Here is a 24,434-nt window from a genome sequence, read left to right on the forward strand (position 1 = left end):
GAAGCTCTCCACATGCCTTGACCTCTATTAGTTTTGTGTTTCAGACAAGGAGTAGAAGGTCTAGTAGGTATATCCACAAACCTACAAGTCAAAGCAGTCACGTTTTTTCCTCTTTTCACAAGTGACAGTGATAAATATTCTTAGCTGTTAAAAACAGTTCTGTAGTAACCCGGGTGGCTCATTTCAGCAACTGACGGTCCTCTACTTTGAGGCGTTTCTTCCGGGGCTGTACAACGTCATCATCTGAGTCATCAGTAAGTTCTGGATGATCTTTTTCACTCAGGCAGCTGGGTTGTACAGGGAATTTTCTCTCAGGATAAAGGTTCCTTAGAAGTTCCTCAAAATACTCTTCAAGTTTCATGCCGGCATCAGCCACTTCTGAATCAGGCTGTTGGGTGAATTGGCAACATCAATACATCAAGAAATAGCTTTATAACTTAGATCACGTTAGGTAGTTAAAGTGCTTTTACAGACTACTACTAAATAAATAAATAAAACCAGCATTAATAATGGCAGCTGTGGAACACAACCCCAAAAACCACAAGCCTGCAAAACAAGAGAGCAAAAGCAGATCTTTTGGGCAATATCTCCAATTACTTTTTTCTCAAATGTATTACCACAGAAGTCAATTGTGAAAGCCATGCTGCCTGGGTTCTGAAAGCTCTACAAAGAGATTCTAAAAAACTCTGAACTTCTGACTGAGAAAAGAAAAAAAAAAAAGAAAGAATAAAAAGTTGGGGTATTCTGTGTTAAAAGAGTTTTGGAATGACAGCGTGAACTGCTAGAATCTCTTCTCTAGCTTACAAGTCTTTTTTAATTATGGTGAAAATACACTAGGATAGATGATGATTGTAATCTGGAAGACTAGGCAGTCCTAGTATCATTCACAGCCACCATGGTTGATCAGTTTCCTGAAGTGGAGGTCACCATGACAGGAAGTATTTCCAGCTATTCAGTATGACTGGAATGGAATCCCATTGAGGCCACTTAGAGAAGTCTTTATTCCCACTGTAATTCTCTCTTACTTTAGGGTCCACTTGGTACTTGTACCCCTTTTTCACTTAGTGTTTCCTTATGTGCCATGGGGGATAACAATAATCACTCAACAGGCAACTAGAAATCATAACGGTGAGGAAAGACCTCCTAGAGTGAAAATTCCCCTGAATTTAAGATCTGAGGCAAGGAGGATGAAATGATTTTTTAAAATCAGATATTCACCACTAACCTCTGTGATAATCAAATGCCCCATTCTTTACCTGCTGTCCTGCCACTCAGCAAGCATGTTTGTTACAATTCCTCTTTCCTTCTATGGAAGGATATCCTCTGCATAATCATCTAGCCCCTTACACTACCTTCAAATGGAATCTATATTTTCACTGCAGTCTCATCATCAAAAAAAGTTTAATACAAGAAATTCCTGTGTTGTGAGTTGTACCCCCACTACAGTTTTCCTGGAAGCAATTAAGCCTCCAAACCCAGATAAAGTATCTGCTTTTCTAACCTCATTGAATTCAGCACAGTTTCGGAAAATCAGTCTGAAATCGGCCACAAAATCTTCTGGCTTTGTGTAGTATGAATTGGTCACTTCAAGTCTTTTCTTGATGGTTGACAAGTCCATCGGCTTTTTGATTATTTTGTAGTAATCAGGAACCTAAATGGAACAGAAACATTTTTACCAAATGCAGTCACGTTCATTACTTACTGTTTTATAGCCCTTTAGCTGTGAGGGAGAGGGCAAGATTTACTCTCATCTTCAAAGCTAAACTCTAAGACATAAGGCTTGTACTTTCCACAGGATGTTAGGGGTTGGAAGGGACCTTTGGAGATGGAGTCCAACCCCCCTGCCAGAGCAGGACCATATAACCCATATGCAGTTTGTGGAGTACCAGTGATGTATGCTAGTTTTGCTGGCTACAATATACTCTTCCCAATGTTTATTTCAAAATAAAAAGGAAAACAAATAAAAAAAAAAAAAACACTCACAATGACTACATAAAGCAAACAATTTGGAAATTGTTTTTAGATGTAGTCACACGATCCATCTATTAAGTGTCACTCTCGAGGCCCTTATGTAAGTTTGGCAGCCCAGTCAAACAGAGGCAATACATGGGTTGCTCAAAATGAATTTTTGTCATGAAATATGTCCTTGGAAATGGTGGAAAATTTCAGAGATTTGGGCATCTCAACTTACAGGATTAAGAGTTATTCTTTCTTCAGAAAAAAACTCCCCAAATTAGAAAATAATCTAAAGCAATTTGATAACCATATTTTTGTACTCCTTTTCCTCACTACATTCCCATTCTAAGAGAAATGGTCTAATACGTGAATTAAGTAATACATGACCATCATATGATTAATCAATCTCTTGTGCCATTTCTTGTTATTAAACTCTGGGGAATGTTGTTGTTCTTCAGAAGTTTTATTCCAATGGAATAAAAAGGGTGCACAGGAGCACATTATTTATTGATGAATACTTTTCCCATTGACTTGTCTCGAAGAAGATAAAAGAGATACTTTTCATCTGATCACACTGGTAACTCTTCTGTGTATCCTTGGAGCTCTAATGCACCCAGGTATTGTTTACCATTTTAAACCATTAAATTTCAAGCTAACAATGATACTGTGGAGTATCCTAATTTTCAAAATAATGTCATTTTAAAAAAACCAAACATATCAAAATTTACCTTTGTAGTGATACCACTCAGCATTGTTGTGATGGTTTGATGTTCTGGCTGGCCTCAAACCAGCACAATTGTGAAACCAGGAAATACTGTTGGAATTTACTTTTCATGTCTATTTTTAAAGCATTAGATATAATTAGTTCTTGGGGAATTTTACAGGTAAATCCCCTTCCAATTCATTGCTTCAACTTTTAACTCCCCTTCAGGCAGTTTTAATAAAATCACACATATTTTATACACTCACTGTCTGGGAAATTTGACTTCTGATAATGGACCATGATAGAACATAAAACACCATTAGAAACACGACAATTTTATGCTACTAACATGAAATGGAAAGAAGTGAGGTACATACTGTGGGAGGAACTGGATCTTGGAAAGCAAGACTCATTTCATGACAGTAGAGGTAGAGCAGCAGTCTTTCGCACTTCTGTGTCAAGAAAAACAGAGAGCCAAGCAGTTACACAATCCTGCATGATTTGGTCTAAAACACCAAGCTACAGAAAATCCAGAACAGTTGCTCAGTACTACTCCAGCCCCCAAGCAGAAAAGTGAGCAGGGAAACCGTATTTGGAAGCAAGATTTACTGTCATAACTAGTGGCCTGCAATATTCTTTCTCTGAACAGATAGTATCAACTCTCAAATGCATCCTATCAAACATCATACAGTTCCTAACCAGTGTTATTCAGCATTTGCTGAGCCAAACAGGTATTTCAGGGAATAAAAACCCATGCATGGCTTTAAGTGCTTTACAAATATCCAAAGATATCAGTAATACTATTCCTGATCTGGATATAACTGTTCTGTAACTGCAAAGTCTACAGTACTTTCTTGGCAGCAGGAAGAAGTATCTTTTATTTGTGTATTTAAATATATTAAACTGAATCTTGAGGCTTGGAAGAGATTGTAAAAGTAGCTTTGTAGATTTTATGCATGCTGATCCTTTACCAGATTATTTACAGGATTTATAACTTACAATTTTGTAACTCAGTTTTAAAGTAAAGTACAAACAGAGCCAGCTATTTTCCTTTTAGATAGTGGCACATGTAAATAATGGTTCTACACCTAGACTAAGACCCCAAATAAAAAAACTAATTTCAGAGTATTTACACAGTTGCCAACTTAAACCAAATAAAACACTGCTGAAAGTTTCCAATACAGCTAAGAAATGCCTTATAAGTTTTAAATAATACTAAAGCAATTACAAAGAAATAAGAAAATTTAAAAAAGGCAAGAAAACCCCCTAAATCCCAAGAATCCAAAGGATTCCATCAAGTAATTCAAATGTCTGCTCAAAGGCACAGGTTTTTCTTTTTAACTCTGAGGTTTAAGGAAAAAGAAAAACAAACAAAAAAAGGGAGCCCCACTGCTTGCTTGTAGCTTTGTCACTAGAACACTCAAAGCTATAAAAGGACACATTTATTCCCAGAGATTCAAGTCAAACTCTGCAGGCAGTATGGAATCTCTGTGTATCTTCATTGTGAAAGAGCCACCTTAACTTTTCAGGACGGTGTTGACAAAGTCCTTTAAACAGCAAAACCATCACTTGATAATGTCGATCTATGCCAAACTTGGAAAGCATAAAGAAAAACATTCTTCATGCAAGGCCACTGTGTGTGAGAGCTTTGCTAGAAATACACTGGGTAATTCCTAGAACGCAGTTCAGAGCACCAGCACTTCTCAAGGCATTCAGCACGTGGTGTTCAGCACATTTACATGAAGGCTGCTCTGATCTCAGTGCTTATTTCAAAAAGTTAATTCTCCTTTTTTTATCATCACAGTATCGCAGTACATTAGAGGTTGGAAGGGACCTCCAGAGATCATTGGGTCCAACCCCCTGCCAAAGCAGGATCACTGAGGGTAGTCTGCACAGGAATGCATCCAGACAGGTTTTGAATGTGTCCAGAGAAGGAGACTCCACAACCTCTCTAGGCAGCCTGTGGCAGTGCTCCATCACCCTCCCTGTAAAGAAGTTTTTCCTCATGTTGAGGTGAAATCTTCTATGTTCAAGCTTGAACCCATTGTTTCTTGTCTTATTATTGTGCACCACTAAAAAGAGATTGTCCCCCTCCGTTTGACACCCACCCCTCAGATATTTATACACATTGATGAGATCCCCTCTCAGTCTTCTCAAGACTATAAACAGCTCCAGGTCTCTCAGTCTCTCTTCATAGGGGAGGTGCTCACATCCCCTAATTATCCTCATGGCCCTCTGTTGGATTCTCCCCAGCTGGTCCCTGTCTCTCTTGAACTGGGGAGCCCAAAACTGGACACAGTACTCCAGGTATGGTCTCACCAGGGCAGAGTAGAGGGGTATAAGAAACTCCCTAGACCTCCTGGACACACTTTTCTTGATGCACCCATCATCACATTTTAAGTGATACATTTCAGAATGCAAGCAGCAGCAGCAAAACAATACTCATTTTATCCTTACCCTACGGTCTATTGGTGCCAAACCCACACTGTCTTCAAGCTTTCTTTTCTCAGAGCCATGAGCAGGTTTATCACAGTCGTATTCAACTTCTGGCTTGGACAAATCCCGACAGAATGTACAAATCCACTCTCCACTAAAGACAACAGACAGACACATTGACATCAGTGATGTTCCACAATTGTGCAGAAGTCTCTCCACATATTTGTGGATAAGTTCCTCATTTGTGGGGTGTTTCTTTCTGCATTGTGTGTTGTTCTGTTGGGTTTTTTTAAAGACTATAAAAGGTAGGGACTGCTGGCAAAAATGCTTTATTAGAATGTTCTTTCCTTTTTAACAGCACTGGTTGTGTCATTAGTGTTGTAGTAGAAAAATGGTTGTTCATAACAAATGGTGCCTACCTTTGTTAGTACAATAATCTTCACTTGAGCTCATAGGATTCAAGGAAAGAACTAGTAAAGGTTCTGTTTCTTAAAAGCACAGATAAGTTGATGCAATTGTATATGCCAAACAGAAGGAACAGTGTTAGCACTAAATGGCAAGAACTACATATTCTCTCTACAAACTTGACCTACAACATATTACTACCTATTATATTGATTATCCTAGACAAGTTTTTTGGAAAGCTTGAAATTCTTCACTCCCTCAAACTTTCAGATGTTCCCAATATTATCAGTTAGCTTAGCAAAAACTTATAGCCTTAAAAGGACAGCATAAGGTTAGTTTGTTGGTTTGTTTGACTTGTTTTTTTTTTTTGGTTCTGTTTTGCAGAACAAAATTAAATCTGCAAGCTTTGTTCACTGATTCTCTATTACAATTTCTGAACCCCAAAGGTTTGAAAAACCTATGAAAGTCGATGTTTTTAATATAGTTCTCCAACAAAAGGATGAAACTTACATGCTGCCTGTCAGCCACAAGAGGGCTGAATTGTACTTCTTTACATAGCAGATAGAATTCAGCAATAAACAGTTAGGAGATCTAATTTACTCGAATGTGCTTATTCAGAAATGTGTTATAAGGTCTTTGTAAATGGGAAATAGTTTCTGAGCATCTCTTAGTTCATTTTGATAGTAAGGCAGAAGCTTTCCAAGTTTTAAAATTTAAAAAAATAAAAATAAAATAAAAAAATATTACAGGCTTTACTTCACAGTGATCCAAAGATTTCCATCATCTGCTAGTTGCAGCATACAGCAGTAAATAATCAGCATTTTCCTTCAGAGAGACCTTCTACTGTCTTCACTTGATAGTTATTTATGAGACACTGTCACCTCTGCGTCTGGACTAGCATTAGAGAAATGTGGTAGATATTAAAAAAAAAGATACAGGCCATGATCTTATGGTACAGGAAACACATGAAAGATGAAGAAATGATGCATTTAAATACCCAGGAAGTGTGGTGAACTGGAGTGAAGGAAAAAAGATGAAGCCATCCTGTGACTACAAGGAGAAACTTTTCTATCCACCAGAAGCAGGAGCTTAAAAAGCAATCACAAAAGAAACAGAATGACTCTGCTGATGTAACAATAAAGGAACTATTTTGTGTGTTTGAAGGAACTCATAATGGAAGACCAAAGTTTGTTGAGCAGACTGTTACAGCTGCAAAAACTCCACACTCCACAAAGACAAGAACAAAAACCTGATACACCTGAATCTATGAGGAAAATTAAGGTAACTGTGGTTCTGAAGTCCTGGAACACAGTGCATTTGTAATAATATGCACATTTACAGATCTGAACACTGGTCAGGCAAGTTGGTTTTGGTTCCCATGCCCCAAGACATCATCACCTCAGTTTCCACAGACTGCTCCTCAAAAGAGAGAAGTTTTGAAGACTTAATCTTGAAACTAGCTTTAACAGAAACAAAGCCTTGTTAAACAGTTAGCTATCTAATTGTTTAAAGATCTATCTTTCTTTTTTTTTTGCTTGTCAAAAGGCACAAATGTTTAAGTTGTCACTGTAAGTTCACTGGGTTTTCTCGTGGCACAAATGATGTAATACACCATCATTTCATTTAAAACAAACAAACAAAAAACCCCAACCAAACTGTAACTTGAAGTTTCTGTAGGTAAAAGACATTTTTTTTTTGTGCCATTTCACATGACATTAAAAGAGTAGAGATGCTTGCAGAAATAAGCTTGTTCAGAGTAGCAAAGAGATGATCTATGTTCTAAACTAAGTTGCTACCCAAGTGTTTTACACCAGCAAACTACCTGATATTTAACAAGAAAATCTAGTATTTATAAAAGCATTAAATGATAAACATGTTATATGACAGATGTTTTCTTCTAATAAGCTTTTTGCATGGCATTTCCAAGTTGGAACATTGCAAAAAGCCATCTTTTTTAACCAAAGACACTAATTCCAGAAGGAAATGCCAGTAATACTTATAATAGCAACAACATATTTAAAAGACTATATTTCGAAACTCAAGAAATTTAGTCATGGCTTTGTAGCAGCCAATCAAGACAGCAAACTGCTTGTTTCAACCCTGAATGAGACATTACTAGAAGATGTTAGCACTACAGTAATATATTTAATACTATATTAGCCTAGATATTTAACGCTTTTAATGGCCATTATTAAAGGAATTTAATTTTTTTTGTCACCCTTAAAACATGTAATGACAAATAGGCAATTCTGTGGCCCAATTTTAAAATAGATGACCTAGATGTAAGTGATCTTGCTTAATTGCCAAATAAGTGAAAAGTTTTATTATTGTGGCTGCAGACCTGCAAAATTAAACTGCAGATTCAATGCAAATTTGCATTTTCACCAATTAATGAAACTTCTAGATTCAAAACTTCGTAGAAAGTACTGCTTCCTTTTGAGGCAGAAACCTCTTGTACTGGGTTTCACAATACAAAAACTTTATGTCGTTTCATGCAAGTTTAGATGGAATTGAAGAGCTCATAATTACCTTGGAAAGTTCATCAATGTAGGGACATGACAAGAAAGATGGAATACTTTGGGACACTTCTCACAACAAAGGAGCTCCCCTCCGTTTTGACACACTGCACACCAATCTTCATTGGGATCATCCTCTTTTCTGCCCTCCCCAGTGTGGGAGGGACCTATCCATCCTGTCTTTCCACTGGATGCCTTCTCCTGCAGTATCCCTGGTTGATCATCTGTGCTGTCTGGTGCATCTGTTCTTAAGATGGTTTCACCAGAAGTGGAACTATGACTGCTATCTAACAACAGTGAAGTAAGTATGCTTCCTGAAAAGGTGGTCTGTAAGAAGAAACAAAGGAATCCAGATTGTAATGTTTATGTGAACTTACACAGTCCTAGCAACAACTAAACTGATCAGAGTAACAAATTTATGCCCAAGGAGCTGTATAACTTGCAACACACAGGCAAAAATTAATATTGCATTATTACATTGGGCAACTAAACACAAGAAATTAGCTATGAAAGGCTATTTAGTGCTCCACTAATAAAAACCTGATCTTTGATGCCCCCAAAAGTCTAGCAATCTTATTTATGCATGTTACTCCACTATGATTAGAAATGTTTCCTATTACAAGAAAAAAAAAATCAGTTTTGCAAGTGATTTCTTGCCTTCCCAGGTTTTCAGTGGATAAAAGCAGTCTGATCACATCAGTTAATTAATTGAATTGGCAGTAGAGCTAGTTTAACTTTGGATTTCACCTCCTTTAACTTAGCTTTTTTGCTTTCCCCTGAAAAACTCCCCAATAGAATATCAGAAACCTATTTTATTCTATACAAAATACCCTGCACCAAAGAGAAAGGAGATCTTTATAACTGTTAACATTACATTCTGAGGTCGGGGTTCCTCCTCCGTTTCTTGCTTCACTACAACAATTGGGAAATCAAGGTTCTCAGTTGGGGTACTTGACTCCTGTTTAATTCTGATTGGCTCCAACATAACAACTGGGACTTTGTGTGTAGAATCAGCTCCTGCTGGCCTGCTAGATGAGCCAGAACTGCAAATGACAGAGAGAGTCAAGAAGAAGGGAAGTTAAGAGCCAGAGCTGCATACTTTTTGTACACTAATGCTTTCAGAGAGCTCAGGATGATAATCCACTTTGCTGCTTTGAATCCTGAGCACTATGGTGTTACTTTTCTAGAATACAATATCCAAGATACATCCTTTCCTGTGTCTTGAAAAGCCATTACAATAAGGAAATAGTTTAACAGTGCAGTTCCATAACTGGAGGATTGCTCATGGTCTGACTTCCCATTAGGGCAAATTAAATAAATTATCTCTGTTTCTTTTAGGCTATACAAAAAAAAAAGCCACTGAATATTACCCACTCTGAAGGAGATGCGGCTGTGTCTTTGGGAAAATCCAATGTTTCTCCAGAGCTGCACTGGTAATGGTAAACCACACAAGCAAAGAAGCCAGATAAAGCTATCTGAAGAGTTTCTTAACAGCCTTACAGCTGTACCAAAACTAGGCTTCTACTCGTAGGTCTAGATCTGTCTTTTTTCATGTGTTTAGTCATAACAGGATAAGACTGGACAATCAAACTCAGAAAAACTCAGTTTGTTGTTTGCATTTTGGTGATTTGGGGGTTTTTCATTATAATGAAGACCTCTGAATGTAACAAAATGAATTCAAGCAGCAGTACATAGAACCACAGGGTTTTTATTTAATCAAGTGAAAACAGTTTAAACAGTTCATGAGAGTCCTTTCACAGAATTTACCACATAAACAGAATAGAGTAAAAGGTATTCTATATTAAATAGCATCTGCATTTCCAGTTCCAGTAGGGTGACTGTCATCTAATTTCTCTCTGCACAGAAAATTAATCTTGTCAGATGCATGCTCTAATTCACTGGAAAGTAATGGACCTGCACTTTTCAAACAACATTGGGCAAATCTATTTTTTCATTAATATTCTGTCACTAAGGGATAAAAACATTTGTGTAGACTCTCAGTAGATACGCAGTGCTCACTTAACTGAAAATTCTTAATAACCCTCTTTGTAGTATCAGTTCTTTAAATCTGAAATAATTTATAGTTTCATGAGGACTTCCAATATGCAACTTTTTCCTTTAGCTGATTTTTCTGATTTCAAAATCTAATTTAGAATTGGCATTCTAATAACCCCAACCTAGCCATCATTTACAGAGTTAATACATTTTCAAATGTGCTATTAATACATTTAGAAATGAAATTACCACTCTTAGAATGCAGATAGTGCTGTAATAACCCTCAAGCCTGGCCAGCTAACAGAGAAGGTGAGGCAAATAAGCTTCTATGTACATTAAGGAGGGTAGAGATTTAGGCATGTTCTGTAGAGCTGGAAGTTACATTTTTTTCTTCTCCACCCTTTCCTTACCTTTCTCTGCTCCCAACACTGGAGGCACTAGGTGAACGAATTGGAGGATGTATGTTTGTCACACTGACTCCTCCTAGAATAGAAGAATCAGATTAGAACAACATACAGGGCTGTGCCAACTCTAAGAAGTGACTCAGAGAAGTACACAGGTTTTGGGGAAAATTTCTCCTGCAGTGTCATTTATTTAACCCATATCTCATTGAATACAAATTCATGAAAGGATGAGAAACATAGGATAATAGAGGGGTCTAAACTACTAAACAACTAAACAACTAAAAAGGGGTCTAGTTCATGTAAGCAGGCTGACAGATCAATACCTTTGCCTGGCTGATCCCAGTTTTGACCTAACAAAGTTTGTTTTGTCAAACTTTATTAGCTCCTAGCAAATCTCTCAGAAGATCTGGTAGGAAACTTTAAGCCAGATGAGCTGGTGAGTAGGAAGAGGTCTCAGAGCTCAATATGAGAGAGAGTTTGAGGACAGTCAAAAGACTCACAAAGAACATTTTCACTGAGCATTGGTCCTGAGAAACCAGAGTGGGATGCTTGTGCTGCCTGTGAATGCATTATCCACTTGTCTCAGCTAATCTGCCCAAGCACATGAACACCACAGTGAGCACACAAACATTGCTCAAGTGCTTACTGGGAATTCGTATTTGCTTAATCCCATGATGGGCCAGACTTGGAAATGGGAGTAAGGAGCAGTTGCTGTTTGCCATGAGGCATGGTGACAGGAAACCCCTGGGTCCTTCAAGTCCACCACATTTAGCTGCCCGTAACAGTAACTCCTTTGGTCAATGTGACAGTGCTGCACTACCCTTCCAGCAAAAGAACTTTTCTAATACCCAAATTGAACTTTCCAAGTCATCATTTGTAGACACTGGCTCCTTTTACCTCCTATCTTGCTTTCTCAAATACTTATCTCTTATCATAACTTCTAGCTTTTCATCTGGTGTAACCCTAAGACTGCAATTTCTCTGCAGATTTCTATGCAGTTTGCTAAAATTCATTATGCTTTTCCCTCCAGGTTTTTAAGAAGTAGCCACTTAGTTTTATTCACAACACTAAAATATTGTCTCAGTTTTATCTCCTACAAGGCTTTCTACAACTTTGCTTTCATTTTTGTATTTCTCATCTTTGATATAAAATAGAACTAATTCTGATAGCAGTGTTAACACTGACACAGGATCTTTTACCATTACACCACTTAAGCAGAAAACTGTAGCACATTCCAGTTACCTGAGAGGCCTGGCGATGGTACTGATGAATTTGGTGATTGCACAGTTCTGTTTGAAGGGGGTTTTTGCTGATTCTGCTCTGCAATGCCATCCTTTCTTATAACATTATCCAGTGTGATGTTTCCTGAACAATCAATCTGGAAGAAGGGGAAGACAGGGAAAGCAGTTAGTATTGGGAGTTGGGGGGAAATACAAACATCAAAACTTCCCCCAAAACAAAAACAGAAAGACAACCCACACCTCTGTCATGCTGATATGTTGAAGGTCAAGACCAAAATCCATTTCAGCAAATTTCAGTCATCCAAAGAGTGAGACAGTTACTTTAAAACAGGTCATCTTGCTTTCTTGAAAAGAAATGCCCAAATCTGCTTGAAAGGGATGTTTAGAAGCTTAAGAAACGATGAACCTACAGTGTTCCTTCTGTCACTGACTCACAAACAAGTTAGAGGATATACGATGAAAAGAAGTAGCAAAAGGAAAAGATAAAAGGAATATATCCAGGATATTAACAATACCTACCTAAGTAGCCCTTTCAATGAGTTAAAAATACATTCTAAAAATGTTAGAAGTTTACCAGAAACACGACCAGAAAACAGTGCTGTCTATGGCAACTGAAAGCTAAACTAACTTGGGTTTGTTAGTATTGTTATGGGGGGGGGGGGTGGGGGGTGGGAAGACAATATACAGAAATAAACAAGTCCAATTACAATTACAACCTGCAATGTTATTTTTTTTAGTTGTCCTAATGGCTCTCTCCCAGAACACCTCTGAAAATTGTAACCAACCTGTAGGCAATCCTACACTGTTGTTTTCTGAAACTCTCATTTTAACAAACAGAGCAAGAATTTCAATCTAAAAGGTTTCTATTTAACACAAACGTTGAGACTTGCTTCAAAAGAGAATCCATAAAACACTGCTCTTATGTTGCACTTACATCAGGAAGAGATGGTAGATTGTAGGAGCTACCCATTGCAGAACTCAAATCTATCACAGGAGGACCAGATGTCTTCCCATCACATCCTACAGCACTAGTGACTGTTGGGCTAGATGGAGTAGATGTTGTGCTACTTGCAGTTGAAAAGGCAGTTGAAGTTTGTCCACTACTAATTTGCCACTAAGAAGAAAAAAAGATAATCCATAATTCAGCTATTTCTCACACTCCCCCCAACAGAACACATCTAAGGGTTCTAACTCAGCAGCTAAACAAGCAGCTTAGTTCAAGAATCTGCATTCAAACATAACATCCCAATTTACTCTGAAGTTATCTCATTTCAAGAGCCAGTCTTACAAGACAGGGGAAGATGACAAGTGGTTGAAAACCACAAATAGAAGAAATGTATGTGAATTCTTAAATTCCAAGCTGTATCTCCAAGTTAAGTATATATTAATATTTCATGCTGCACTGACAGTGCTGTGGAAGCTATGTAAGAGTTTTAGTGAAATGAAAACACTACAGATAATAGGCTGAATGCACAACTGCACCATTGCTTTATTAAGTAAATAGCTCTAGTGCCACTTGGATGCCATCAAGATTTTGATGTGGTGCTTCCCTTTAACAACCTAAAGTTATTAAGAAAGAATTTGAAATGCTGACTGGATCTCTACCCACACATAGATTTTTAGCACCATCATATGAAGTGCACAGTCAAGTCAGACTACATTTCTTTCTCATTTAGACATATGCAGTTTTCAATGACTTCAGTGGAATTTCAGGGCAACTATAGATGAAATTTGACTCTGCTCAGTTCTCTACTCAGTCATTCTATTTACTGGTTTCTAGTTTCAGAAAAACATTACCAGATAATGAAAATACTTGACAGGCTTGCAAAAAGGACAATCTTCTTTTCAGGGGCACAAAACAGAGGGGCTTAGATTTGTTACTACAGCTTTTCTTAAATATTGTACAGTTTTCTTCAATTTAATTGGAATTAGTTCTCTGCCATCAACAAGCACTGCAAACATGAACCAGGTCAGAGATTAAATGAATTTGATTCTTCCCTGCTTACCTCCTGTGACATTATTTTCTCTTTTCTTCTTAAAATCTCATGTGTTAATATGCCTTTTAATAAAGATTTGCCTTCCTGAACACTCACAAAACATATGATGTGTTTGCTTCTGCCCCAGTTCAACCACTGATTAGCTAGGCATTGACCATTCTTACAACTGTGGTCTTTCTTTTCTCTGATCTGTACTCATTCAGATTTGGCATGCTCTGGACAATGGTGAGAGTTACAGCTTTTAAGTCAAGCTTTTACCTGATTCCTAGTGAAGTCACTAACATCAAACTAAATAGCGGGATATCCTATTCTTCTATTCACTGATTGTAGTGTGCAGGCCATCTCCATGTTAAGTTTTGCATAAGTGGCCAGAAGTCACAGTAGTAGCAAATGGGAGAATGAACACCCACATAGCACACTCAATGGCTCACGTCCACAACGCTTCAGCTGCTTACAACTGCCAAAATGAAAGAAACCTGACAGTTATCTCTTTATTGAGAAAACTGTGGGTATCTTGTCATAGACAAAAGCACAGTCTCCATTCTAGAAACATAATGTAATAAAAAGATGATATAAAGCATCCTTGATGTTTTATTTCTACATGACAAACGAACAGTGAAAGAAACTTGACCTGTTTTATAGCTTGCTGTGCCAACAGTGCCATTTGCAACGGGTTGGGCTTTATTGCTTGCCTTGGTAGGTTTTGGTTTTGGGGAAATCTCAGTTGTTGTGGAGGAAGAGATGAACCATTGGTCTTGGGGCTATGATTCTGAAAATGAATCAGGCGTGGAGGTGCCTGCAAGAAAACAAACAAGCAAAGAATTCTGCTTATTACCTGATGCCTATTAAATATTCTAGATATTTTTAAAAAGTGGCCCTTCTAAACTTCTGAATTTTTTCACAAATTAGATCATTTATCTGACTGATCACACAACACTTAATATATGGGTTTGAATTAATCTGATATAATAAATGCAGATACATTACAAGAGCCAGTGAGTATTTCCAACTTTGAAAGTTATATGGAAGAACCACAGTTTTATGGAAAAAAAACCACCTTAGGGGGGTGGGAGGGGAAATGATCATTTGAGAAAAACACAAAATATGTAGCTCAGCAATGTATACAGTTGGAAACTACATGATTAGTTTTTTAATGAATAAAAATGGACTGAGTGATACCATGCATTTTGTCAGCCAAGTTTAAAGCACTCATTCAGTAAAGAAAACGTTCCCTAACACATTCACAAAGCTGTGTGTTAAAGATTAAGCTATCTGAAGTATGTATCTAGATTTTACTCTTTCCCTTAGCGCTGTGGAAAAGAGAGTATCTTCTCTGTAGCTAGTCACAACTTACCTGATGAGAAGCTGGAGGTTGCTGCATGGCTCCTGGAATTCTTGGATTTGGTAAACCCACTGGACCTGCTCTGCGTTGAGCTTGCTGTCTCTGAGCCATGACCTGTTGCTGCATGTGCTGGAGGCGAAGCTGTGCTAAGCTGATCTGTGTTGGAAACTTAGACAACTGGTTTGAAGGTAAGCTGCCTGTTGGCTGTAAGTTTGTTTCCATCACAGGGCTCTTGGGCATATGTGGTGGGGTTTCTTTATCTTCAATTACCAAAGAACCTAGTTTAAACAAAATTAATAGAAGAGTGAAGGAGAAAAGTTTCAGTGGGAAAGAGTATCTTGACCCAATCATCTGTCAAAAAGTTTTAAATCCATCCTAAAACTTTAAAAGTATGGTGATCCTTTCTGTCCCAAGTCAACATCATGGAATACTCAAATGATACTCTTTGTTGATCCACACCACTAGTTCTAGGATGTGATGGGCATCTCCAGGAGATATTTTCTCTCTCCACTGATTTAGAAAGAAATCTGACTAGACAGGCAACTTTTAGAGATTAATGGTGGGTAAGAGATTTTATCTGAAGAGATATACAGCGTGATTACATTAAATTCTCATGTAAAATTCTGGTTACCTCATCCAAGAAACACAAATTACAGCTAGAAGAGAGTTTGATTTGATTTAAGGGAATAGCACACTGTTTGTACAATAAAAGATAAAGGCAGTTTCTTTGTTTCAAACAGAGCAGGGAATGTTTGGGTCCAAGACGGAGAGTTAGTGAGTTGCAGTGATTGGTACAATTTTGTACAACAGCATTTTAATACAAACGGGAGACAGACATTTCATACTCCCTTCTCTCCCACAGATTTGCGGCTGCTTCCCAGAAGAGGTCACCTCATGAACTGGGTATACCACACAACAATTTGACAATCCCTGTTACAGAAATCACCCTCTGCCACTTCTCTCCTTACATCCCGTGGATCATGGCAGTTTAGCTGTGTTCGTTTTGGGGGGAGGTTATCGGAAGGGGGAGGAAACTTCTTGCATTTTATAATTCCTCTTTTTCATCCCAAGAGCTGAGAAACTATGCAAGAAGCATCATTTTAAGCCTTTATCTTGACAAAGACTCAGAGAGAGTCTCAGCCAGGCAACACGCTGCAGTGCTGCAGTGCAGACAAGGGCAAAAAGCTAACATCAACAATACTATTTTCATACTGACACTTGGTAATTTTGCTGTTGCACACATTTTAATAATTATACTACCACACTGGTCATTATAAAAAAAAAAAAAGCTAAAACAAAATGGAAAAATCCCACCAAACTATTACCTAATAATCTTTATTAAGCCTGTAAGAGGTCTAGTCAATATTTCCCATAAAGTGAACAGAAAAAATGCAACTGAATGATAGTATTTCCCATATATAGGACTGAATTAAATATTTCACTATAGTCAAAATTTTTATTTTCTTTCTCTAGAGACGTAATTACCTTGACAAAGAATGGTATTGACTATACTACAATCAACTGTCAAACCCACACTGCACTTTTGTTCTGCACTCTACATGTCTACTTACAACTTCAAAAGTCTTTCCAGACTTAACATTTGGCCCAAGAGCCAGTAAAACTTTATCATACCTAGATTAAAAATATTTTGAGCCCAGAAGCTAGGATCACAGTGGAACTGGATGGTATTGTTAGTCACTGGTGAGGCATCACACCTTGCTCTGAGAAGATACCGCAGTCGATACGTAATCTAAGAGAGGAACAAAACAAATGTTTTTTAATCTGTGGCCAAGGCACATCCAAACAGCATAGGAAGTCTTAGCAAAAACTACAAAACCCAAAAAAACCCCAACCAACCAAAAACAAAAACAAAAAAAAAATCCCAAAGCCCAAAACAACAGATCCCTAAACAATCCCCTGGAGAACTGAGGTGAAAGAGAGATTTATTCAAGTTACAAATAAAAGAGGCGTTCTTTACATCTTCCCCTTATTCCCAAATTGTTTTATACAGCAATTAACTACAACCTATATAAAAAAAAATCTTCTCCCATATAGAAACACATATCCTTCCACAACCTTGGTCATTACTTTCAACTACTTGCAAATATGGATTCACATAACCATTATTGGGGTTTTTTGGGGTTTTGTTTGGGGGGTTTTCTGTTTGGTTTGGGTTGGGTTTTTGTGGGTTTTTGTGGGTTTTTTTGTTTGTTTGTTTTTCACAAACCAATGTTAGGCCATTAATTTTTCTTTCAAAGTATCCTATACTTTTGGTCTTAAGTGCCATTATGGCATTGCAATATTTAACTTCATATCTGTTTGCATGGACAAGCAAAAGCCTCAGCTTCATTTTTATCAATTTTTGAAGACAGTGGGAAGTAAGTCTGATGGAACAGAGCAATATAGTAGCTTTTACATTAAAATGCTAGACATCAGACTCTACAATATATAAGTAACAACTGACTGTGCAGTTGACACATATATCGTAGAAAAGCTGTAACAAGTACTGAAAAGAGCCTTGATGATGCAATATACAACATTTTTTTCCCAGTGTTTCATGGCTTCATGGTTTTCACTCCTGAAAAAAGGAGTTGTTCCTATTTCTGCAGACCTACAAGAACTCTATGGTAGTGTAATGGGAAAGAATCATGACCAGAGAGCTAAATATTAGAAACATTTTGTACTTAAGAGAAAACCATCAAAATTACACACAAATATTCCATATTACTGACGAGCATGAGCATGTGAATCTGCCTTAAGTACAGTCTCTAAAGAAAGCTACCCTCCTAACCTTACCAAGCGCTTACTGTACAGTAGTGCTGTGCTGCTCCCACTGGAAACTGCCCACTTGGAAAAATTCATTACATGTTCCAGCTGTTTAGAGAGACCTGCCACCTCCTGTTGTTGCTGCAGAAGTTTCATCCGATGCTCTTTTGCCAGAGTCTGCAAGCAGGAAAGGAATTCCAGCCAAAGAGTTCATTTTACAGTTAATGGGGATTAGATTTCATATTTGTAAGTCACAATGATTGAGTGGTTTCAGTTAGCTCTTCTAAAAAGAACCCCTTGCCCCCTGCCTGCAGCTGTCAGAGAAGTCAGTGTACCTTTATTCAAGATACCAGGACTTTCTGTGCAGATTCCCATTTTCTCTTATGCCAGGTTTTCACATATATTTGTGCCTCTCTCTACACACACACACTTTTTAAAATACAATTGGAGTCAATATTTTTCCAGCTATCCATTCTAGATAATTCTCTCTGTTGATTTGCTACTGGATTGTTGAATTTATGAAAAATTCTGATGGACTTTTCATGCATGATGCTTAGAATTATGCATGAGCAAATTGCAAAAGCAACTAATTAAAGAAGTATTGAGGAAGAAACTGATCTCAGACACTACCTTGATTCATAAATCAGGAATACTGATAATAATGGCAAACAAACCAACAAACCCCCCAAAACCATACTGTCCTACTCTCTCCCCCCAAAACCTACTTGCTCAAGTGGCTTGGTTTGGGGCATCACTAAGGAATTGCAAAAGGATATGCAGGGGTGTCTAATGCTAGATATAGTTTTTATTTTAATGTGAACCCACATAGAAAAAAAATTAAGACTGATGTTTCTCATGATAGAAATGAAATTACCTCCAACTGATGCAGCAGAGCTTTTCCCTTTTTGTTTATTTCTACCATCAGCGTAAATATGGCAACTTTAATATCCTGTTCCACCTGTTTTTGATTCTGATTCACTTCAAGAATTCTGTAAGTAGACAGTATAGAAAATTATGTTCTTAAGCTCACAAACCCAAACAGTACAAAAAATTTCTCATCTCTACTCTGTTGCTGAGACTACAAATATTTCTTGATCATTTGCATCAATTAATACATATACCATCACATATTTATAGCCAGGAGAATTACTGGGAGAAATAGAAAGAGCAAGTGCCAGTGGCTCTATGACAGATTAATTAATTGAAGGTAAATTCTGATGATTAAGTCTGTAAAATTACTGACATTTGTCACTGATAAGAATTAAATGCTCACTGTAATTGAAATTCTTTTTAATTGTCTGGCACGTTTCTGGAATGGTCCATGGCAATCAAAACAGTTTAATTTCCATCTAAGGTAGAATGGCACTCCAGAAACAAGGTATTTCAACACTAGTACTCAAACTTGTAACAGCAAAGCATAATCTTATATTTTGAAAAGCACTACTGCTAAGATGCAAGGGAGAATAACCAACTAGATGCAGCAAGAGAAGGATGCCTGCTGCTTTTTTTTCCCTTCTCCACCATCCTCAAAAGAAAGGTAAAGAGAGACAAAGAATTCAGGTTGCACTCAGCATCTTGTACTGTGTTGAATCTTCCTCTGTACTGCCTTTGAACTCTGCTGACACAAAGCCCTACTGCAGCACACATTTTATGGATTTATTTTTCTCCTGGGTTTGTAGTACCAAGTGAAAAGCCCCAGGCATAAAAGTATTACATAAATCTTCAAATGTGTCACAAGCATTATGAAAACATGACTCATAACCTTTCACTTTCTAAGAGGGAGCTACACTAATAAAATAAGTGTGCCAGGGGTGGAGAAGAATATAAGACTGCCTTCTACAGTCTTCATTGCAGAAGTTGTGTCGTTGCACCCAAGCTATTGCTGCCCATTAAATCCATAGGCTCAGTAGAAGAGTTACTTGATACTACCAAGTACATTAAACAGGCAGCAGCCACTATGGCAGACTGAAGATTTTAGATTTTTTTTTTTCTGGAAAGACAAAAGGAGAGGTACAAAATACACTAATTTAAATATTTCAAGAAATTACAGTGTATATAATGTTGCCCTCTGTGTCAGTTTTAACCTCAAAACCTGATACATACCTGTTTTGGATCTGCTTCCCTGTATATTTTATGTACTTAGTCTTCTCCATCAATTTGGTGATTAGTGTCTCAATGATCACTTTCTGGTTCTGAAAAGCTTCTTCTATAAATTGGTACCTGTAGTAGAAAACAGTGAATACTTGCACATTTACAAAAACTGTCATATCCTTTCTAAAAAGCAGGGTGCCTTAGAAAAGACTTCTTTAACTGAAGAATGATGTTGCTCAAGTCCAAAATTTAACCCGTCATGATAGAAGCATTATGTCAGCAAATGCTGATATATTTTACTTATATTTGAATATATAGCATTTTTTTTGAGAATTAATTATTTTCATAAATATGAAGAAATATTATGTGACTATAGCCTGATTTTAGCAAAAGGAAAATTAATGTTGTGCTGTAGTCATCACTTTGTAAGTGAAAGTGCGTATAGATTATTACTTCATGCAAGATCAGGATGTAGAAACTGAAGGGAAAACAAAAAAATCACTGAGTCAGTAGAAGTCAGCAACATTTTACATCAAGGAACTGAAATCATCGACAATTTGAGAAAAAGAAGAGGTGGCACATTCTGAAATGAATATAAGCCCTAAGAAAAGAAGAACTGAAGAGGAAGACTTCAACTCTGCAAGAGCGAAGTTTAGCCTGTTCCAAGTGTTCAACACTTCTCCACCTAATGATGTTCACTTGGTCAGGCATGCAAGCTCTTTGGGTGGCTACATCAAGTACATTGACCACACTAACTTTAAGAGTACATTTGTCCCAGAGAGCTACTGTATGCATTAGCCAGCAAGACTGTCTTGTACTCAGTAGTTGTACATAATCCCACTTTTCATCTTCTGTGGCCAGTAAGACAATAACCCAAAGATCTCAGTGTTGTATAAGTAGTGTTGTCAAAGTACAGCATAGATAAACTTGAGAGCTCTCTTCCTGTGTTCTTCCAGTGGTCTTCACTGAAAAAAATGCCCATTTGCTCTGTTCTGAAGTTGTTTGGTAATGTTCTGTTATATAATTATCTTAAAGGACAAAGGAAAAAATTACACAGAACTGTACAGTTGCATAACACAGCCTCTGTGCTTTCTAAGGACTCTGAAGAGCTGCATAGCAAAATATTCTATCCAAATAACCTGACAGTGAAAAAATATCTTCTGCTTAAGTTGCCAGATTAAGAACTGGAAGAATAGGTTTTATTCTAAAGTATTGCACACTCATCAGCCACACTTTTTTGCGTACCCTCTCTGTTTGTTTGTGAGCTGCATTTCTGAGGAGAAAATTTTACTTTGCACTTTCTTCGCCTGACTGTATTCCACACAGCTAGAGCTACAACCAACTTCAAGCTATTTTCCTAGAAGTGGAGTTGCACAAAACATGTGCTTTGTTTTGATACCTGTGCTCTTTGTGCTCTAGTAACTGGCAGTCTCGGCAGGTCAGCTTGTCACAGGTTTCACAATACAACTTCAACTGCTCCTTTTTGTGGTATGGACAAAACACAGGTCGCTGACTGGTCACACCAACTGCCTCTGTTGAATAAAGGAAGGTGTCAGTTTAGTATCCTGAAATTAGTATTAAAAATTTGCATTCTCCTGTTTTTCTTTACCATAGTCCTCACCAGGATGCTAAAAGTCTGCAACTGTTTGGTATCATCATAATTGATCTTAGCTCTGCAGTTATCTGCCCCTCAACTGAGTAGACAGACATGAAGGAGGGGGTGACAGTCCTTGTGATTGCACAGTTCTGTTGTTGCCCTGCTCCTGAGGTGCTGAAGCACATCCGAAGAATGGCAATGAAGCTGGTGAACAATCTAGAGCACAAGTCTTACGAGGAGACAGAACTGGGTTGTTTAGTCCACAGAAAAGGAGATTCAGGGGAGACTCTCTACAACTACCTGAAAGGAAGCTGTAGTGAAGTGGGGGTCTGTTTGTTTTACCAAGTAACAAGTGATAGGAAAATAGGAAACAGCCTCAAGTTATGTGCAGGGGAGGTTTAGACCTGGTCTAGTGGGAGGTCTGTTCATGGTAGGGGGGTTAGAAGTAGATGATCTTTAGGGTCCCTTCCAACTCCAGCCATTCTGCAACTTATTGATTTACTAGGATTGAGGAAAAACATTTTTTGAATTTATAACTTTAAAAAGAAATGTGATGGTGTAATAGTCTTCCAATGCAGACAAATACTCTTTGTAAAATTATAAACCAAGTATGTTACCTGGAGATACTTCCTCTTTCTGTCTCACAGTATGATCCTTTGTGAATTTAACCCTCTGGTGAGCTCTGATGCAGGTCTTGCATAACCATTCTACGCATTCCACACAAAATCCATTGGCTTCTGCATTGTCTTCACAGCTTGTGCAGACCTGACATGAGGAAGCACAGGTAGCTGTTAAAATAAATATGGAATATGCATACAAGCTCTTGTTCATATATAATCAGTGCATTTTTACATTTTTCCAAAAACAGTGGAATGAGAACAGAAAACTGCCTGAGGTACAGGAACACTATAATTAACTACATAAAAGTAATTGAATTTGACTTAAAGAAAGTGGTCATTTTGTCAGTGTTACTCTATTTTATCCTACATCACAAAAGTTAAATCATTACTTTCTGTGCAACACAGCACAGTTAGAAGCCACATAATGTTTACTATGTACAATACGTTCTTGTGAAATATTTACTAAAGAGAACATGATCAGCACTGCTCTAATTTTAGAAGCCTCTCTCAGTCCACACAAAGGCTTTAATCTTCGTTTCTGTTCACCTGCTTAGTTTCAGGAAGCACATACACTATTAACAGCAGGGTTCTTCTCAAGAATCTCTGCATCACCCCTTAAAGACAGCATTCCATTTAAGCTAATCAGTAAAGCTACCCTAGAACAGATGTGCAACCAATGCATTCTAATTTTCCAACAGTAGCTTGTTAATTCCTTGGGCTCTTTGGACTACACTCAAGAGATGTGAGAAAAAAAAAATACAAATTGAGGAAAACAAACCTGACAGCAGGCCAAAAACCTCTCTGCATGGAGTCAATATACGGACAAGAAAAAGATTCCTGCACTTTGAACAACAGACTGAAAACTATGCATGAAGGATAACATCAATTCACGTGTATCTAACATTATTTAAGTCCTTCTTTGCAATGCCTCTATAGTCATACTTTCTGGTTTTGGTGTTTTGGTGAACATGTTTATGCAGATACTTGTTCAGGTAACTACCGTCCACTTCTATCAACATTTAGCACTGATGCAAACAGCTTCAATATGTCTAAAGATTGCTATATCCTACAGATCATAAGAATAGTATTTTGCTAGCAAGAACAAAAAAGAAAAAAATTTAGATTCAATTCCCAAATTACCAAAAAAAAAAAAAATTCCAACTTCTGCACTCACACAAGATATAGATGAACTTAAAGAAGTAAATATTTACATCCTATGCAGTTAGATAATAGACATGTAGAACTCTGACCCAGTTTACCCTTCAAGAAAAAGAGGAAAATTAGCACACAGCTTGCCTTAGGACACATAGCAAGTTACTGACAGTTACTGGAATTTGAATATATGAGTTCCAGATTCACAATGTTGTGCTTATTCTTCTGGATCATGCTGCCTCTCAAAGTAAGTATCTTCTGAGAAATGAAGTTACAATGCAAGGGTTGTTGAGCCCCCTTGGAGTTTGAAGCAGTTTTTTTGATTAAAGATGATCTGCAATGGAGAAAAAAAATTGGGCTTGTGCCCCTTTTTCTGTTTCTTTACAAAAAGGAGGCATAAAGTTTTACTTAATTTTTTTTTAATGTCTTGCTCATTTTTTCTTTTCTTTCCATGCTTCTCTTAACAATAAAACTTCTAAGCCTATCCAGAGTAGTTGACTAGAAGTCAGAACATCAAAAAAAAAAAAAGAAAAACAAAGTAAACCAAGTAAAGAAAGTTAATTGTAATAAGGAAATTGAAGATTTCTACTTGCTCTAACCCTTAATTTCAATTTTGTAGACAAAAAAATATTCTTAAGGACTCAGCACAGCTTTTTGAAAAATATTTAGATCAAGCAACTATCACTAAGGATTACTTCAACACTACATTTTCTCTGGCAGAAACTCCCTTCTCCTTTGCCAGTTGCCTCCTCCTCAGGTGTGCCAATGTAATGCTCTGCAGGGCTGTGGCATAAAGTGATTAGATTATTGTAGCCCAAGGATCAGTTACAGCAGCACTGCTGACTGGGCAGTGAACTACCTCAGAAGGAGAAAGAAGTTTCAACATCAGTCTTGTTGCCAAGAGAGGTATGCTCACGCTAAGCCTCTAGATGCCCAGAGGTCTTTTTGCAAATTAGAGTGGAAAATAAGAGATTGGATATTTATTTTTCTACTGCAAAAAAAAACCCAAGAGTGAAAACAAGATAAGCAAAAGAAAAAACAACATACGAAATACCTTTCAGGCATTAAGTCAATTAAACAAAACAAAACAAAAAAAAAAAAATAATGAAAACACATTCATCACAGAACCAAACATAAAACCCCCCCAAAACCCTAAAAAAACCCCACCAACACCCAAACTTTTCCAGGTCACTTTTAGCAAACTTAGGCAGAC

At 37.4% G+C, this 24,434-nt stretch overlaps 1 protein-coding gene across 1 annotated transcript in view; it reads right to left on the bottom strand.

Annotated features, from left to right (window-relative positions):
- Positions 1-175: 175 nt before the first annotated feature.
- Positions 176-24,434, bottom strand: part of TRIM24 (tripartite motif containing 24) — a 56,433-nt gene continuing 32,174 nt past the window's right edge. Inside the window, exons 3-19 of the mRNA XM_054386558.1 lie at positions 22,067-22,214; positions 21,252-21,384; positions 19,865-19,981; positions 18,636-18,750; positions 17,792-17,938; positions 16,628-16,745; positions 15,008-15,273; positions 14,285-14,449; positions 12,591-12,770; positions 11,658-11,793; positions 10,422-10,494; positions 8,891-9,059; positions 8,030-8,343; positions 5,117-5,249; positions 3,037-3,111; positions 1,502-1,651; positions 176-388 (exon numbers count right to left, since the gene is read on the bottom strand). Of these exons, the coding sequence (XP_054242533.1) occupies positions 179-388; positions 1,502-1,651; positions 3,037-3,111; positions 5,117-5,249; positions 8,030-8,343; positions 8,891-9,059; positions 10,422-10,494; positions 11,658-11,793; positions 12,591-12,770; positions 14,285-14,449; positions 15,008-15,273; positions 16,628-16,745; positions 17,792-17,938; positions 18,636-18,750; positions 19,865-19,981; positions 21,252-21,384; positions 22,067-22,214 (2,649 nt within the window). The 3' untranslated portion in view covers positions 176-178. The remainder of the gene's footprint in view (positions 389-1,501; positions 1,652-3,036; positions 3,112-5,116; positions 5,250-8,029; positions 8,344-8,890; positions 9,060-10,421; positions 10,495-11,657; positions 11,794-12,590; positions 12,771-14,284; positions 14,450-15,007; positions 15,274-16,627; positions 16,746-17,791; positions 17,939-18,635; positions 18,751-19,864; positions 19,982-21,251; positions 21,385-22,066; positions 22,215-24,434) is intronic.

Source organism: Indicator indicator, chromosome 14 (genome assembly GCF_027791375.1).
Source record: "Indicator indicator isolate 239-I01 chromosome 14, UM_Iind_1.1, whole genome shotgun sequence".
Taxonomy (NCBI): Eukaryota; Metazoa; Chordata; class Aves; order Piciformes; family Indicatoridae; genus Indicator; species Indicator indicator.